Genomic DNA, 14656 nt, shown 5'->3' on the forward strand with positions numbered 1-14656 from the left:
TGGCGGGGGACTGCCCTGTATTTATAAATTAGCACTTGGTGCGGGGTCTGCTTGTAGGCGTACCTGGGCTGACATTCCCATCATCGAATATCGTATCAATCGAGTGGACATTGGCTTTATTTAGTAGAGAATGGATGAAGGCGATAGTGATTGTAAGGCCCTTCACGAATAATATGCATTTGAGTATAAAAGTCGATCATACACTTTGTCACGACTCAAGATTGGCCCGCTGTGGCCAGTGGAAAGACCCCCAGTGTCCTTGCTGCTCGACAAGAAGACAGCTACTCATAGCACGGGCACTAATATCTTCTTCAAAGAACGCTTGTAGACTGCGTTTTTACATAGATATAACACATCATGCATAATTACAAGGCAGATGACATGAAAGCTTCAAGAAGCTCAAGGCGGACCTTTGCATCCCTGGCTTCATCCTTCCAGAATCGCAAAAGATCCATCACCTTGTTAATTGAAGCCTTCCATCCAAGAGGCAGCAGACTATGAAGCCCTGCTCGACCGGCAGCCACCAAAACAAAGGCACTACGCGTGCAGGAACGTAACATCAGCCAAGTCCCGTGGTGGCGACGACGGAACCCTGGTTCATTGTCCTTGATGCGCTGGACATTTACTTCCAGCCCCTTGCGAGCTAGCCTGGTGGCTTCGGCATCATCGTGAAACCTCCCATGGACTGCGTCGACTACCAGTGGCCAGTATATCATCTCGTAGCAGTCTATAAGATGGCCGCTGAGAATGAATCGTAGACGTGCGCTTTGGGTATCGTGATCGATCGGTTGGTCAAGCTTCAAGCTCGCAGGCAACGAGTCAACCCTAAAACAAAACTTGTTAGCAATAATGAACCTTGGAAAGGGGTCAAGAAACTTGCCAACTCTGCGCTTGCTGTTCAAACTCGACGATGCTTGACACCTTTTCGGCAAGACTGGCCTCCCTCGATGCTACGTTGGTTGAATGGGCCAAGATGCGATTGCTAAGACGACGCAGCGCAATCTCGGCCAGGTAAAAGTACCAACCTGCCTCGCCTTCAGATTGGAGACCTCTTGGAGGTGATGGGAAGAATTGAGGGTAGCGCAAGTTCCAAGCACTGTTCTCCGTTATGCTCATCTCCAGTCGCAGTTCTCTATGGCACGGAACATTCGTGTCAGCCAACTGATTGAGCCGCTAACAGACAACTTGACTTACAACTCTGACTTAAAGGCCGTCCAGTAGATGCTATCGTGTAACTCAGATGCCTTGTCTTGCGTGACGCCGGATGAAGACACGAATCCTTGGCAACAGGCGAGAGCCTGAAGAAACATCCTCCATGCCTCAAACGGTCTCATTGTAGTCATCAGATATACGCCCGAGAGGAAGAATATTTGAGCCTCTACTGGCCCGCTGCGGCATAGTAGCTGTCCCATGCGCCGCTGGGCTGCGACGAAAAAGGACTCTGCTTGTTGGAATTGCTTCGAGTTTCGCGACGTCATCGACGTTGTCACCGAGTCATCGTGGTCGCAGTCGATCGTTCCAAGGGCAAAGACCAATAGCTAGCGATTCAAGACGTCAGCTTGTTTGTTGGTTTGGAAATTTATCGCAGAACGCACCGAAATGCAGGCCGGGGCGTCCCAGCCGAGGCCATTATACAGAGACGTTCGGATATCCTCTTGAAGATGGGTAAGCTCGATCACCGGATTGTAGATGTGAAAGTTGTCGATAAAGTTTTGCAACAACTGGCTTGTAGCATCCTCGTCAAAGTCCGGAGCCTGCAAGAGGCGATTCCAACCGACATCAGTCTCTGCAGAGCCCGCTTGGAGGATGTTGGCGAGCGAGAGAGGCTGAGTGTCGACGAAAGAACGTAGTATTGGCCACTCCAGAACTGCTTCGACATTGATAAAGGGTTCCTGAGATGACAGTGAGTCTCTCTGGGAGAAACCTTCCTGGGGCCGAAAGGCTTTGCCTGAGGGTGAATGGTCAACGTCCTGAGGGGTCGTGGTCTCGGGGATAGCGACGCGAACGAGACTCTCTAGCTCATCGAGGCGCTGCAGGATCGCCAAGCTCGCAGGGTCGAAACTATACAGAGTGAAATTGTCAGACGTGGGCCACTACTGGGCTGATCTCGAAGCAGATTGTTGTCGGCGTAATGGTATCCCGGGCGTACCTTGACTTGTCGCCCTCCTGATACACGCATTGGACGCCTAGCTTGGAGCATGAAGTGCATGATGGCTGCTCGTTGTCACACTTGACACGCCGCCTCCGACAGGTTCCACAAGCCTGAGCAGCGCGCTTGCGAGGATAGGTTGGACGGCTGGCGTCTGGTGGAGGTCGCTTGGATGACCCTGTTGACATTGCAATGGCGGGAACAGTGGAGATGAAGGGACGCGGAGAGCAGGAAGTGAGAGAGAGCTGAAGGCTGATTAAGACAGCGGAAAGACGGATGAGGACGGCTAAGGGCGCTGGAGTGAGGTCCGCGGAAAGCCGGGTAAGAATACACCCTGTCTCTGGAAAAGTGGGACAGGTTTTTCGGAGAGGGACTGAGTTATACTCTATTTGCGCTAGCCCAAGAGGCTATTGAGACTGTACCAAGAGAACGTCACGTCATCAACTCTACACCAACCTGGTACACCACTGTAATAGGGGACTTGGCTTCATTTAGTCAGCAGTCAAGATGAGGTGACTTATATCCCGTCAAGGGAGGTACTGGTTATTCCCATTCAGACGACCAAGTGCCATTCCCACCACGCAATCAGAAGACGGTCGTGGCACCCCCCCCAACATCGTCATCATGGGAGACATTTCTAGCTTCTTGTCAGAGGATAAGTCGTTGTTCGACGTTGAACAAGTCTTGAAGGAGTTGAAAACGCTTGAAAAGATTGATCTACTAGCAGGTAAGTACAGTCTTAACAAGTACCAATCTTCCATTTGCTCATACAGGTCTCACTCCAGGTGTCGACTTCTGGCACACCAAGGCGGTCCCTCGACTCAATGTTCCCTCGATCCGAATGTCAGATGGCCCCAATGGGGTCCGAGGTACTAGGTTCTTCAACGGTGTGCCCGCAGCCTGCTTCCCATGCGGTACCGGCCTTGCAGCGACTTGGAATACAGACCTTCTTCGCGAAGCCGGGCACCTAATGGGCACAGAGGCGAGGGCAAAAGGCGCCCACGTGCTGTTAGGTCCTACGGTCAATATGCAGCGGAGTCCTCTTGGCGGGCGAGCTTTCGAATCCTTCTCCGAGGACCCTGTCCTGTCCGGAGACTGCGCGTCAGCCATTATAAACGGCATACAGAGTACTGGAGTTGTGGCATCGATCAAGCACTTTGTGGCTAACGACCAGGAACATGAACGTATGGCTGTCGACTCGCTTGTCACGGAACGGGCTTTGCGAGAGATCTATGCTCTTCCCTTTCAGATCGCCGTGAGGGACTCGAATCCTGGGTCGTTTATGACATCTTATAACAAGGTCAATGGTGTGCACGTGAGTGAGAACCTGAACATGATCGAGAAGATTGTCCGAAAAGAATGGGGATGGCAGGGCCTGGTGACGAGCGATTGGTGAGTTACGAAGCAGCAGCAAAGGCAGTGGTTTATCATCCACCAGAACTGCTCTACAATGTTGGAGGTGAGCTGACACTGGAAAGGTATGGGACATACTCAACAGTTGAATCCCTCGAGGCCGGACTGGACATTGAAATGCCGGGCCCAACCCGTTGGCGCGGACAGATGCTCCTCCACGCACTCATGTCCAGGAAGATTGACATTGAGGTCATCAACGAGCGAGTTAGGCAGGTCCTGAAGCTTGTACACCGAGCCGTGCAGACAGGTATTCCTGAAAATGCACCTGAGCAGGGTCGAGACATCCCAGAAACGGCGTCCCTTTTGAGAACGATTGCGAGCGAAGCCATCGTCCTTCTGAAGAATGAGAATAACGCACTTCCTTTCAAGAAGGATAAAAAGGTGAGACAAAGATGAGCTGTACCAAAACATTGCAGGTATTGACACATATTTTCCAGGTCGTTGTCATTGGCCCTAATGCCAAGACAGCTGTCTACTGTGGCGGCGGATCAGCTACTCTACGTCCATACTATGCCGTCCCCCCCTTGGAGGGCATTTCTAAAAAGGCCGAAAATCTCTCATATTCGATCGGTTGTTACTCCCACAAGATGTTGCCACTTCTCGGGTCACAACTTCGAACCGGCGATGGCCGAAGCGGCGTCACCTTTAAAGCCTTCACTTCCCCCGACACAGTCAAGGACCGAGTCCCCGTTGATACTTTACATCTGGATACCACGGACATGTACTTCGCCGACTACTATCACCCTGAAATTACCGAGAACCTCTGGTGGGGAGAGATTGAGGCTGTTTTCGAGGCTGAGGAGACTGGTGACTTCATGTTTGGGCTCACTGTATTCGGAACGGCTAGGCTCTATGTCGACGATGAGCTTGTGGTCGATAATGAGACCACGCAACGCCCCGGAGGAACCTTCTTCAATGTTGGCACTGTTGAGGAGACCGGGGTAAGACACCTAACCGCTGGGCAAACATACAGGATCAGAGTTGTTTTTGCCAGCGGTGCCGCATCAAAACTTGGTGATGCCGAGGGTGTTGTTTCTTATGGTAGCGGCGGCCTAAGAATCGGAGGGGCCAGAGTGATTGATCCGGAAGACGAGATTGCCAAGGCTGTAGAGTTGGCCAAGACGGCTGATCAGGTCGTCTTGTTTGTTGGCCTCAACTCTGACTTTGAGCAAGAGGGCCATGACCGTCCTCACATGGACCTTCCCGGACGGACTGATGAGCTTGTGTCGGCGGTGGCAGGGGTCAATCCGAAGACAGTCGTGGTTGTTCAGTCCGGATCACCTGTTACCATGCCTTGGGCTGACTCGGTTGCCGCGGTAGTACAAGCGTGGTACGGCGGTAACGAGACCGGAAATGCCATTGCGGATATTCTATTTGGCGACGTCAACCCCTCAGGGAAGCTGCCACTGTCCTTTCCCATTCATGTCGAGGACAACCCGGCTTTCTTGAACTATCGCTCGGAGCATGGCCGGGTTCTTTACGGAGAGGATATTTACGTCGGTTACCGATTCTATGAGACAACTAAGCGACCTGCTCTGTGGTCATTTGGTTCTGGACTGTCATACACCTCTTTCGACATGCTGGATCTTTCCATTCAGAAAGATCAAAGGGATGGGCGCGAGCTTCTCCTTGTTGACGTTGGTGTGAAGAACACTGGTCCGGTTGATGGCGCCCAAGTGGTCCAGGTATACGTTGCCGCCCGGTCCTCGTCAGTCAAGCGTCCGGTGAAGGAGCTCAAGGGGTTCTCAAAGGTCTTTGTCAAAGCTGGTGAAACAGCCATTGCCAAGATTTCTATCGAGAGGAAATATGCCGCGAGCATCTGGGACGAGACGAGACATCAATGGGTGGAGGAGGCGGGGACATATAATGTCCTAGTGGGAGATTCCAGCTCAAGCATTCAGCTGAAGGGCCATTTTGAGGTTTCGGATACAACCTGGTGGTCTGGCCTGTAAGGTAGATGCTACTTGGAGGAAGAGATAAATCAAGGTCGGATGCCAGTCATGAAGACGTCTTTTTTTTTCTGGTAGTACTTGGCCAATGACCCCTGAAGTACTACATGGTCCGGGGTATCGGAGCATTCCCCTTCAATCCCCTCACTTAACATTGAGTTGTCAGAACCAACATGTCTTCAACCAACAGACCAGGGGTTATCAACCAACCACAAATGCCTGAGCCCCCAGTCTTCCAGCATATGCGCCACGCGCCCACGTCAACCCCGCTCGTTTTCAGTGCGCAAAGTGGCGTGATTTCAAGGTTGTCAAAGCGGACGCACATGTTATTACTGGTTCTCGGCGATTAGGTGCTGGTATAAGAGTAGACGTTGACTATCATCCGTGATGAGTTTTACATCTGCTTCTCCCCCTCTTTTTGCACGCTGCTGCCCACGAAAACATGGCTCAAGAAGAAACCACCGCACCGGAGTCGCCGGCTCAGGCCCAACCCCAGCCACCCTCGACGCAGGCTGACCCGCAGTTGCCGGACCTTGCAGGACAGGAGCCTTTACAGGTCGGAAACGTGAGTGACCCTTTAAATTAGGGTTTCATGGTTCCGACCGCCGACACTGACGCGTCATTTCCAGGACGTTGAAGATGACGGCTACGCTGCCTCGTGAGTCTGGCCTTGAAAGACTTGAGTGATGGATGAGTGTATAACCAATTCTCAAGTGAGGTATCTGCCAGCGTTCTCTCCTCGCTCAACTCGAGTGTTTTCCACTACAAGTAGGTCTCGCAGTCCGACAGTGTTTTCAATCGTGGTTAGTGACTTTTATAGGTACGAGGTTTGTGCCAGATTACAGAACACGACGGTGCAAACACTCTTACACGAAACATAGAACGGCCGTCGTTATCATGCGTTCCGGGAGGGTGCATATCTAGTGGTAAGCTTTTAGCATCTGCCTGCATTCCTGAAATGTCATCTGGTTGCTAATCTGACTTGGTGCAAATCGTTAGCCCAATGACGATGAAGAGCAGGACCGCATGGACTTGGGACACCACATTTATAGTCTGCTCCTTGGAGGGGAACTTTATCGCGCTCCTATCGGAAAAAGCCCGCAGCGCGTCCTTGACCTGGGCACCGGCACTGGCATCTGGGCCATGGACTTTGCAGAGTTGGGCCCCTTTAAACGTCCCTTCAAGGTGAAATGGCTACTGATACTTGACGAATAGCCAGCACCCATCCGCAGAGGTCGTCGGTACCGACTTGAGCCCCATCCAGCCCAGGTGGTAAGGCGTTCCTGGGTCCTGCCACTTGGTTCGAGACTGACTAGAAATAGGACACCGCCCAACTGTACGTTCGAGGTCGATGATTTAGAGCAGGATTGGGTCTATCACAACAAGTTTGACTATATCCACGCCCGCGAGCTGGGAGGGTGCGTCGCCGATGATGAGAAGCTTTTCCGCCAAGCCTTTGAGCATCTTGCCCCCGGTGGCTACTTTGAGATGCAAGCTGTTTATCCTCGCTTCCTATCTGATGATGGCACGGCCGGGCTGGCAAAGGACGCCCAGTTTTGGATGAAGAACATCTGCGAGGGGGCCGTCAAGTTCGGTAAGCCCCTCGACTCAGCGCCCGGGTGGCTGGAGAAGATGAAGACCGCTGGGTTCGTCGATGTCAAGCAGGAGATTCGCAAGGTTAGTCCCATAATCTACACACACAAACAGTATCTATGCCAAAACCTGAATACTTAATAACAATGCTTAGTTTCCCATGGGCGGTTGGGCGAAAGATACGAAACTTAAGGAGATTGGCAGGCATGCACTCATCCAGGAGCAGCAGGTCATTGACTCGTATACGCCTGGCATTTTTTCCCGCGTGCTTGGATGGGACGAGAAAGAGATCCAGGTCCTGATCGCAAAGGTGAAGAATGACCTCAAGAATCCTGCCATCCACCTATATGTACCTTGTTATCTCATCTGGGGTAAGAAGCCGGAGGCATGAGTACCGTACTTGTCATTGGTAACGTCTCTGAAAGAGGCCTCTGCCACGATAACGAAAGACATATTTATCAATGTATGGCGGCATTAAAACCCAATCCCCGAAAATATAAACAGGACGGAGTAGACTTCCGTTGTCCACCTGACACTGTTTTCCCCATCCTCAAGTACGCGGCCTTGCGTTTGTCACTTTCACGCCCAGTGACGTGCTTAGTCTCAGAGCCCATATGAAATATAGGCAGGTTGCAAAAAGATCAGAGAACAAACTAAATCAATACAACAAGGTCATAGAAGTTACCCGCGGTGGAGCCCGGCCCTTGATGGGTTAACTGAGCCAGAATATCGAAGATCAGAGACGTTATATGCTCCCCACCAACAGTTAAAGCATCCAACCCTTTCATATATTCCACTACTTTGGTCGGCCACGATTAATCTAGGAAGCGTAAATCCGCCGTCTGCGGCCATGTTGTTCTCGAGTACTAGCAGTAGACAGATAAGCTGCTGACCTGTGAGTTGGCTAATATCCTCGTCAAACTTCATGTTAATAGGTGGCAACTGCCACGGAGTTGGACTACGTGTAAAACTAGCAGGTTCAAGGGTTGGTTGATTATGCGACTTGAGTAACGCCGTTTCCAGAGCTCTGGTCAAAACAGGACTTTTAGACGGAGGAAGTTTCAACCACTTCAACCACTTCCCTCCTACATAGCTGACGGTAATGCAATCTACTGATGTTGTGATTTTCTGGCATGGTAACTCTCTTGAACATTCCATAACAATATGACCTAATGGCGTTCGTTGTGGTCGCTGTACTTTCTAATGCCTTTAAGAATAGCAGGGAGGAAAGATAGATATTTATCCCTAGGGATCCGGCTGATCCGGGAGCCCGTGGACCGACGATGCCGTTGGAAGCCTCTATCTAGGTTTGATCGGAACTATGGTACGGATCCGGGCCTATGCAGAGCTGAGTTTTCCTATCAGACCTATTCGTCTGACATTAAGGAAGATTCAGGAATAAGTCATCAAAAAGCCTGTTTCCCTTAGACTGGTAGCTTGAGACATAATTGTCTCCCCAAGGCTGCATCCACGTGTCTGCAAGTTCATCAGTAAATATTCTCCGGTTTCATGTCGTGTTAACCCACCGTATGTCGTAGCTGGCTTCGACTGACAAAGCCAAATGATAGTATTGTTCAGACCATCCCTCATGCCGTTACTGGGAAACTCTGAGAGCACGGCAGAATACTCTTCCGTGGTGATGCCGAGAAAGGGGCCCTGGAAATCGGACAAAATTCCGTTGCCTGTAGTCACAACCTCGATTTCTTTGTAGTTGAAGATAGTAGGTTGGGTATGAAGAGCAATGGCGTCCCAAACAAGCTGTACTCTTTGCTCATCCCACTTTTTACCATGTTTGTTATTCTGGATAAATTCCCTGGCGGCAATTGCACCATCCACCTCGAATCTCTTATCATGGCTCACAAGTGGCGAGCCGGGAGTTTGGTCCCAACCCAAGTCGTGAAGAAGAGCAGCCACAGCATGCACCTCCAAGTCGACGGTGTTGCGAAGGGTCTCGTTGTGTTCGATGACAATGGCACCAAATAGCCAACTCCGCATGATATGCTTGTAGGTAAAGTCACTGCTGTGTTTGAGGGCGTAGTCATGGGCATCGCGCACGATTGGAGTGTCGACAACTTTGACACCAGCAATCGTTCGTCGAGGCACGGTATGACGGTAGGAAAGGCCTTTTTTTGCGGTAGGTGAAGCCTGAGCTGGCCCAAACGACAGAGCCAGCAGAAGCAAGAGAAGTTTTGCTATTTTAGGGTACACCATTGTGAAAAGAAATTTTGGGAGTTAGATAATATCTTCAAAGAGGTGGAAGTACGATGCTGGATTATTCTGGGAAGACTCCTGAGTACTGACCAGGACAGAAATCTAACTTATATCTCATAATTGCTGGCTTGTGAAGCACCGGGGTGACACTCATTTCATGGGTAAACATCCCGCTTTCTCAGCCATTCAACCGAAAATGATTATTTTCATCTTATTCAGTAATCATTAACCCAGGATCGACGGGACAGAATTCTTCCATATGGACTTAAATCCGGAAGGTAGTCGGATATAAAGAGACTTGGTTCACGTTGCTTACCAACACGAGACGGAAAAAAGGCATCGAAAGGTGTACCTTGATGCGGAGAAAAGGAAGAGTTATTTCACACTTGCATAATCTATTGGACTAGAATTTCCGTCCCCTTCCTTTCATAATTTTATTTGTCACATTCGTAGCTATATCACTTGACTTCTTATTGTCTTTATATTACCGCAAGTGGGGTTAATGTGACACTTGACGGTCAATCGCCGAATTACTTCGAACTTGTCACCCCGCATCCATACAAGATCCGACACCTATCGGATATATTTGGCAGCGGTGTGTTATTGACCATCCTCATTCGGTACTAACCAGTAATCCGAGGATGAGCTTGATAGTCGTTTACCAGGCAAGTTCATTGTAATGGCCGGGCGTCGACGGATATATCCCACGTTATTCCTCGTATCCCGCTGGGGAGGAGGGAATACAATGGTTTGTAAGCCTCGGAAAATATGTAAACAACAAAGCCCAAGCAAGGTTGTAACCTTGTACCGACGTCCCCAGCGGACATGGTCCTTTCTGAGTCTGCTCCACAAGACCATTGTTGATTCTTGAGTTTCTTCTGTAGAAGCTAGTATTGGCTGGAAGGTTAACTGATTGCTGTAGCTAGACGAACTTCTTTTTCATTCGAATTTGGTTGGACTTCTCCTACGGTGTGGTTTATATAGTTCTCTCGAGGCTGACAATCATGGTCCAAATTTCATATTTAAAGACCGCTATCAAGATTCATGCGTAATTCGCCCCCTCAGGTAAATGATATGCTATGGAGTAAAAATCTCGATAATACACCCCGTGGGCACTCGGGGATATAATAGTAAGAACTCGAGACATCAGGCCAGATACACGCACTGTCATCCATGTATACTGCATAACCAAAGTCCTAGATCGTGCGCCACCATCCTTAAATTCCCAAATAGCTATAGGGTCCTCGTGCAAGTTGCCGCAACTTACAAATCACTGCCGATTTGTATCTCGGTGAGAATCGTCCGTGGATGTCATTCTCGCCTGTTTCATCGCCCCTCCTCTCCTTTGATGTCGGATGCGATTGAAGGCACATGCCATAACCGCAAAAACAAGGAATCCTCCGACAACTGAACAAACCATAATGATGATTCTATTCTTTGTGAGCCACGTGCCTGAGCCCTCTTGTCGCTCTGACTTTGGCTTCTCACACTTGCCGTTGAAACATCGACGTCCGTCCCCGCAAGGCGTACCATCCAGGAGCAGCTCCTCCATCTCTGATGGGCACTCGTTCTCATTGATTTCTTCGACAGGACGGCAGTTCAGTTTGCAGCTGTTGCTGTCGCAGTGTTTCAGGGTATCGTTATCGGCGGGGAACCGTTGCTGGCATTGCAGGTCTCGAGATGTGCATACCCCTGAAGCGCATGCCAAATTTGCAATACCATACTCCTCACAGGCTTCCCCGTCTGGTCGTATGATATCGAGTGGGCATGTGGTTGAGTTTCCATCGCATAACTCCTCGGGGTCGCAGGCTCCTTTACTTCCCCGGCAGACCAAGCCTCTTGACGCAGGCTGACATTGATCTGTGCAGCAGTCGTGGTGCAACGGGTCGCAGACAGCCTTTTCGACAAATCGACAAGTCTCGGGGACGCAGCAGGAGTCTTCGACAGATTCGCAGCTAGATGTGCCGCCACAGTCGCAGTCCTCGCCTTCTTCTAGTATCCCATTCCCACATTGTGTGGTGCTATTCGAGGTGGCCGGAACATCATCTTCACTGAGGAGACAGTCGGTGTCAACGGACCCTTGGCCCATCTTTGAGCAGATTTGTGTTATCGTGCAGGGTGAGAAAGCTTTCATGTCCGACTTGGGTGACGGGTTCATCAGATATTGGGCTTCGGCGTCACACATCTTGCTGCTGAGCTGGCAGCATGGCTCGTCGTACCACCCATCCGCCTTACACATGCTGCTAGTACAATCATGTACAGCACCGAAGCTGTGAGCAATCTCGTGGGCGATGACTTTCCACTCGTATTGTGTCCGAATGACAATGCTAGTCGCAGCCACTATCCTCCCGTCCTCGTTCTTAGAGTAGCGAAGCTCACAGACCTGGCCTTGCCACGACATCCCCACAGTCGATTCGCTGTTGCAAGCTGTCAGAAGAGTCCAAACGGCTGGCCATATATCGTCGATGCCATGGTTGAATCTTGCTCTCCATTTGGAGAATAGACTCAGCCGATCAGCAACATTCTCTTTCGAAGTGCAGCCCAGATTCCAGGGGGCAGAGTCAGGAGCTTCAACGGGGCAGTGTCGGTCGCTTATTGTGAGGTTCATGACTCTGAGAGCGATATTTAAGGTGTCCTCGTATACTTGGGATACTGTGTTGATCTGATTCAGGATGTTGGACTGGACATCAGCCAGGCTGTCGAACTCGGCGGTGTAGGAGCAGTCAGTAGCGATGCCAAGCATGGCAACTTTCCTTTGCTTTGGGCAGCCCTCTGTTTCCTCCGCCTCGTTGGCAGTGTCCCGTGGATCATAGTGTTGTGTATGTTGATGTCGACTCGATAGAAGCTGCCCTTCACTCGAATGCCCGAACCCCAAGTCGCCAATAGAGCACGATGCTGCTCGTCTAATTAGTTTACCGCTGTTGGTATGCTCAGGACTGTCGGATCTTTTTCGTACAACCAAGCGAGCTCTTTTTGGATCCATGATGCCTCGTCTTGCAAGATGAGCCGGGTCTACCTCAATGTGATAGATGCCCCCATCGACCTGGAAAGCGCCCTGGAAAATGTCGCGATTCGTATCAGGCTGCATGACCCTTGCCCATCCAGTTCTTCTCCGGCCCGGACGTCCATTCTCTGAAATATGTGCTGATCCTTTGAAAGCTCGATTGCCATGCTCTGGCCTAGAAACCCGCGCTTCTCCCCTCGGGTTGAGAATAGTGACGGAAGTGAGTGAGGCCGATAGTTCATCGTTGGGCGTCAAGACGAGTCGGATACTATGTTTAGTGTCATTTAATTTCAACTCAAGTCTGATACCCGACGTGACTTGTGCATTCTCTGCATCCAGGATAACCTCATGACTTTCGACCCGTGTGTAGTCCTGCAATAAACTGAATTGTCCAGGGAGAGCTAGGTTGAGTATTAGAGGCACTGGCAATCCCCAAATGGGAGACGATATCACATACCTTGGCTTCCAGTGGTCCAACACCCTATATAAACGGCAAGGAACCAGAAAATTTTCATTATTCCTACCGAGCATCGTCGAAATGGTTGGGTTTCGTCGCACAAGTCAAGACAATCCGCTTGTTAATAATGAAGAGGATGTCAGCATTCATTAGGCAGGTAAAATGCTTTGAAACATAGGACCACGGTGGCCAAGTAGGCAGCAACTGGGGTCTCTTTCCCATCCACCTATGTGCTTTTTGCACGTCAGCACTCAACCAACGGTAGGATCGTTGGTTGAGGCGAATTCGTGGGAATTAGTCACCATTCACCCACGCCGCGCCTTTGACTATCCATGAATGTTCATGATTGTGTTTTTTGCTATTGTGGCCAATGCCCTCTTCGGAGCCGTCGATACTCAACAATAGGCGTGTCTACCGGTCATCCTATCTGGATTATTCACAGACTAGCCCCGGAGCCTCTAGCTCGATACATGTAGGCGAATCTTAGTTAACAAAGATTTGTTAACAGCACCATTGAGGAACTATGGGTCAGTAAACGGGAGGAAATGCTGCCTTGTGTCATTGTGAGGCGGTCCGAGCATCCCGAAGGATTTGTCTGACAGGTATGCTGGGCGTAAGGCAGAATGCAGTTGTAATGATGCCTGCAAGATCCTCCGAAGCAGGGATGCTCTACATATACGAGCCATGCTTTCAGCTCATGGCTCTGCCCTAATATGCAGCCCATCACGATGCAGATGATCTCCACAATCCATGTTCTGGATTTTCGACGCCATGCAGCCCCATGCAGCAGATATGGGATGATCATCGCTGTTCTATACTTCAGCTGACCAGAAACTGTCATTAGCCAGTTTTGACAAGGTATAAGATCTACAAGTCGTCCTGATCAGCTTTGATCCTTTCAACGTCATTTGCTCCGCTTCGTCGGCCCACACTTGGCTTGGCTGCCATCATCTCGGCCTCCCTCGGGAATAACATCAGGCAGCTAATGATGACTTCATGGGATGAAGGAATGGCCCCCAACTCTCTGGTTAATTCAAGGGTCTATCTTACACATTTCAACACATAAGAGCGAAAATACCAATGTTAATGCTTTGGCTTTATTAACAACTCACGCGTGAATTGGTTTCATGTTTTCTGTTGTGACATGAGGCTGCCACTCAAGACTCTGGCCATAGCACCGTGTTCACATCAACTAAATGAAACAGCTTTTATCCACTTTTTGTTTTATTATCCCTTGAGTTGTGTTGAACCTCCCGCCATGTCACGGCAGGGGGTTGCAGCCAATTAAAATGCGCCATATCAAAGATACCTGTTGCCCCCCCTAATTTAGCCTATGATAGAAGTACCAGCAATCTCTCGAGTTACAAATCGCTACATCACACTGCTCACATCCCCAAATTGACTGGCGCCTTTTTTTATTATAGCTCACCGGCGCCAAAGGCCTCCTTGTACTTTTTGACCTTGGCTGCCCTAATTGAAGCCCCTTACAAGCAAGGCAGTCCGACTTTTTACCTCTTCGGACGTGTTTATGTTGTGTCACGGGCGTAAATTCGTCCCCCGGCTCGGAATGCCTGCCTTGATCGGCTCTGTGGATGGAAGGCCTTGAAGACCTCGTTGTAAAGGCGTTCCCTCCACTTCTTCTGGTTAGTATAACGGCTCCAAGCCGGCTGCCCGTGTAGCTGTAAGAGGAAGCTATTTACAAGGACCACATCTAATAAGAAGGTCCAAGCAATAGCCTGCCAAGCGCCCCGGCGGATAGGATGATCATAGCCTAGATATGACCTCCTTTGGTCGCCTCGGTCAACATGATTCATTTCGTCGTTGTAGGAAGCGGCAATAGTAGGGATCGATATAAGCTTGACCGGCTCGCCACTAAAAAA

General features: G+C 50.2%; 4 protein-coding genes across 4 annotated transcripts; 2 read left to right on the forward strand and 2 right to left on the reverse strand.

Annotated features, from left to right (window-relative positions):
• Positions 1 to 365: 365 nt before the first annotated feature.
• Positions 366 to 2337, reverse strand: NCS57_00926200 (Zn(2)-C6 fungal-type domain-containing protein; the record flags this gene model as incomplete). Its single annotated transcript, XM_053059041.1, has 5 exons — positions 366 to 825; positions 881 to 1132; positions 1195 to 1538; positions 1596 to 2061; positions 2150 to 2337. The coding sequence occupies 5 exons, from the start codon at positions 2335 to 2337 to the stop codon at positions 366 to 368; spliced, it is 1710 nt and encodes a 569-aa protein (XP_052911112.1).
• A 436-nt stretch (positions 2338 to 2773) lies between these two features.
• On the forward strand, positions 2774 to 5514 carry NCS57_00926300 (Beta-glucosidase; the record flags this gene model as incomplete). Its single annotated transcript, XM_053059042.1, has 4 exons — positions 2774 to 2876; positions 2923 to 3541; positions 3628 to 3943; positions 4000 to 5514. The coding sequence occupies 4 exons, from the start codon at positions 2774 to 2776 to the stop codon at positions 5512 to 5514; spliced, it is 2553 nt and encodes an 850-aa protein (XP_052911113.1).
• Positions 5515 to 5953: 439 nt separating this feature from the next.
• NCS57_00926400 (uncharacterized protein) lies at positions 5954 to 7495 on the forward strand (the record flags this gene model as incomplete). The annotated part of the gene is made up of 9 exons (XM_053059043.1): positions 5954 to 6076; positions 6141 to 6169; positions 6226 to 6279; positions 6332 to 6338; positions 6393 to 6437; positions 6511 to 6668; positions 6727 to 6783; positions 6834 to 7188; positions 7259 to 7495. The coding sequence occupies 9 exons, from the start codon at positions 5954 to 5956 to the stop codon at positions 7493 to 7495; spliced, it is 1065 nt and encodes a 354-aa protein (XP_052911114.1).
• Positions 7496 to 8485: 990 nt separating this feature from the next.
• On the reverse strand, positions 8486 to 9315 carry NCS57_00926500 (HD domain-containing protein; the record flags this gene model as incomplete). The annotated part of the gene is made up of 2 exons (XM_053059044.1): positions 8486 to 8580; positions 8658 to 9315. The coding sequence occupies 2 exons, from the start codon at positions 9313 to 9315 to the stop codon at positions 8486 to 8488; spliced, it is 753 nt and encodes a 250-aa protein (XP_052911115.1).
• Between the last annotated feature and the right edge of the window lie 5341 nt (positions 9316 to 14656).

The sequence above is a fragment of the Fusarium keratoplasticum genome, chromosome 7 (genome assembly GCF_025433545.1).
Source record: "Fusarium keratoplasticum isolate Fu6.1 chromosome 7, whole genome shotgun sequence".
NCBI classification, from domain to species: Eukaryota; Fungi; Ascomycota; class Sordariomycetes; order Hypocreales; family Nectriaceae; genus Fusarium; species Fusarium keratoplasticum.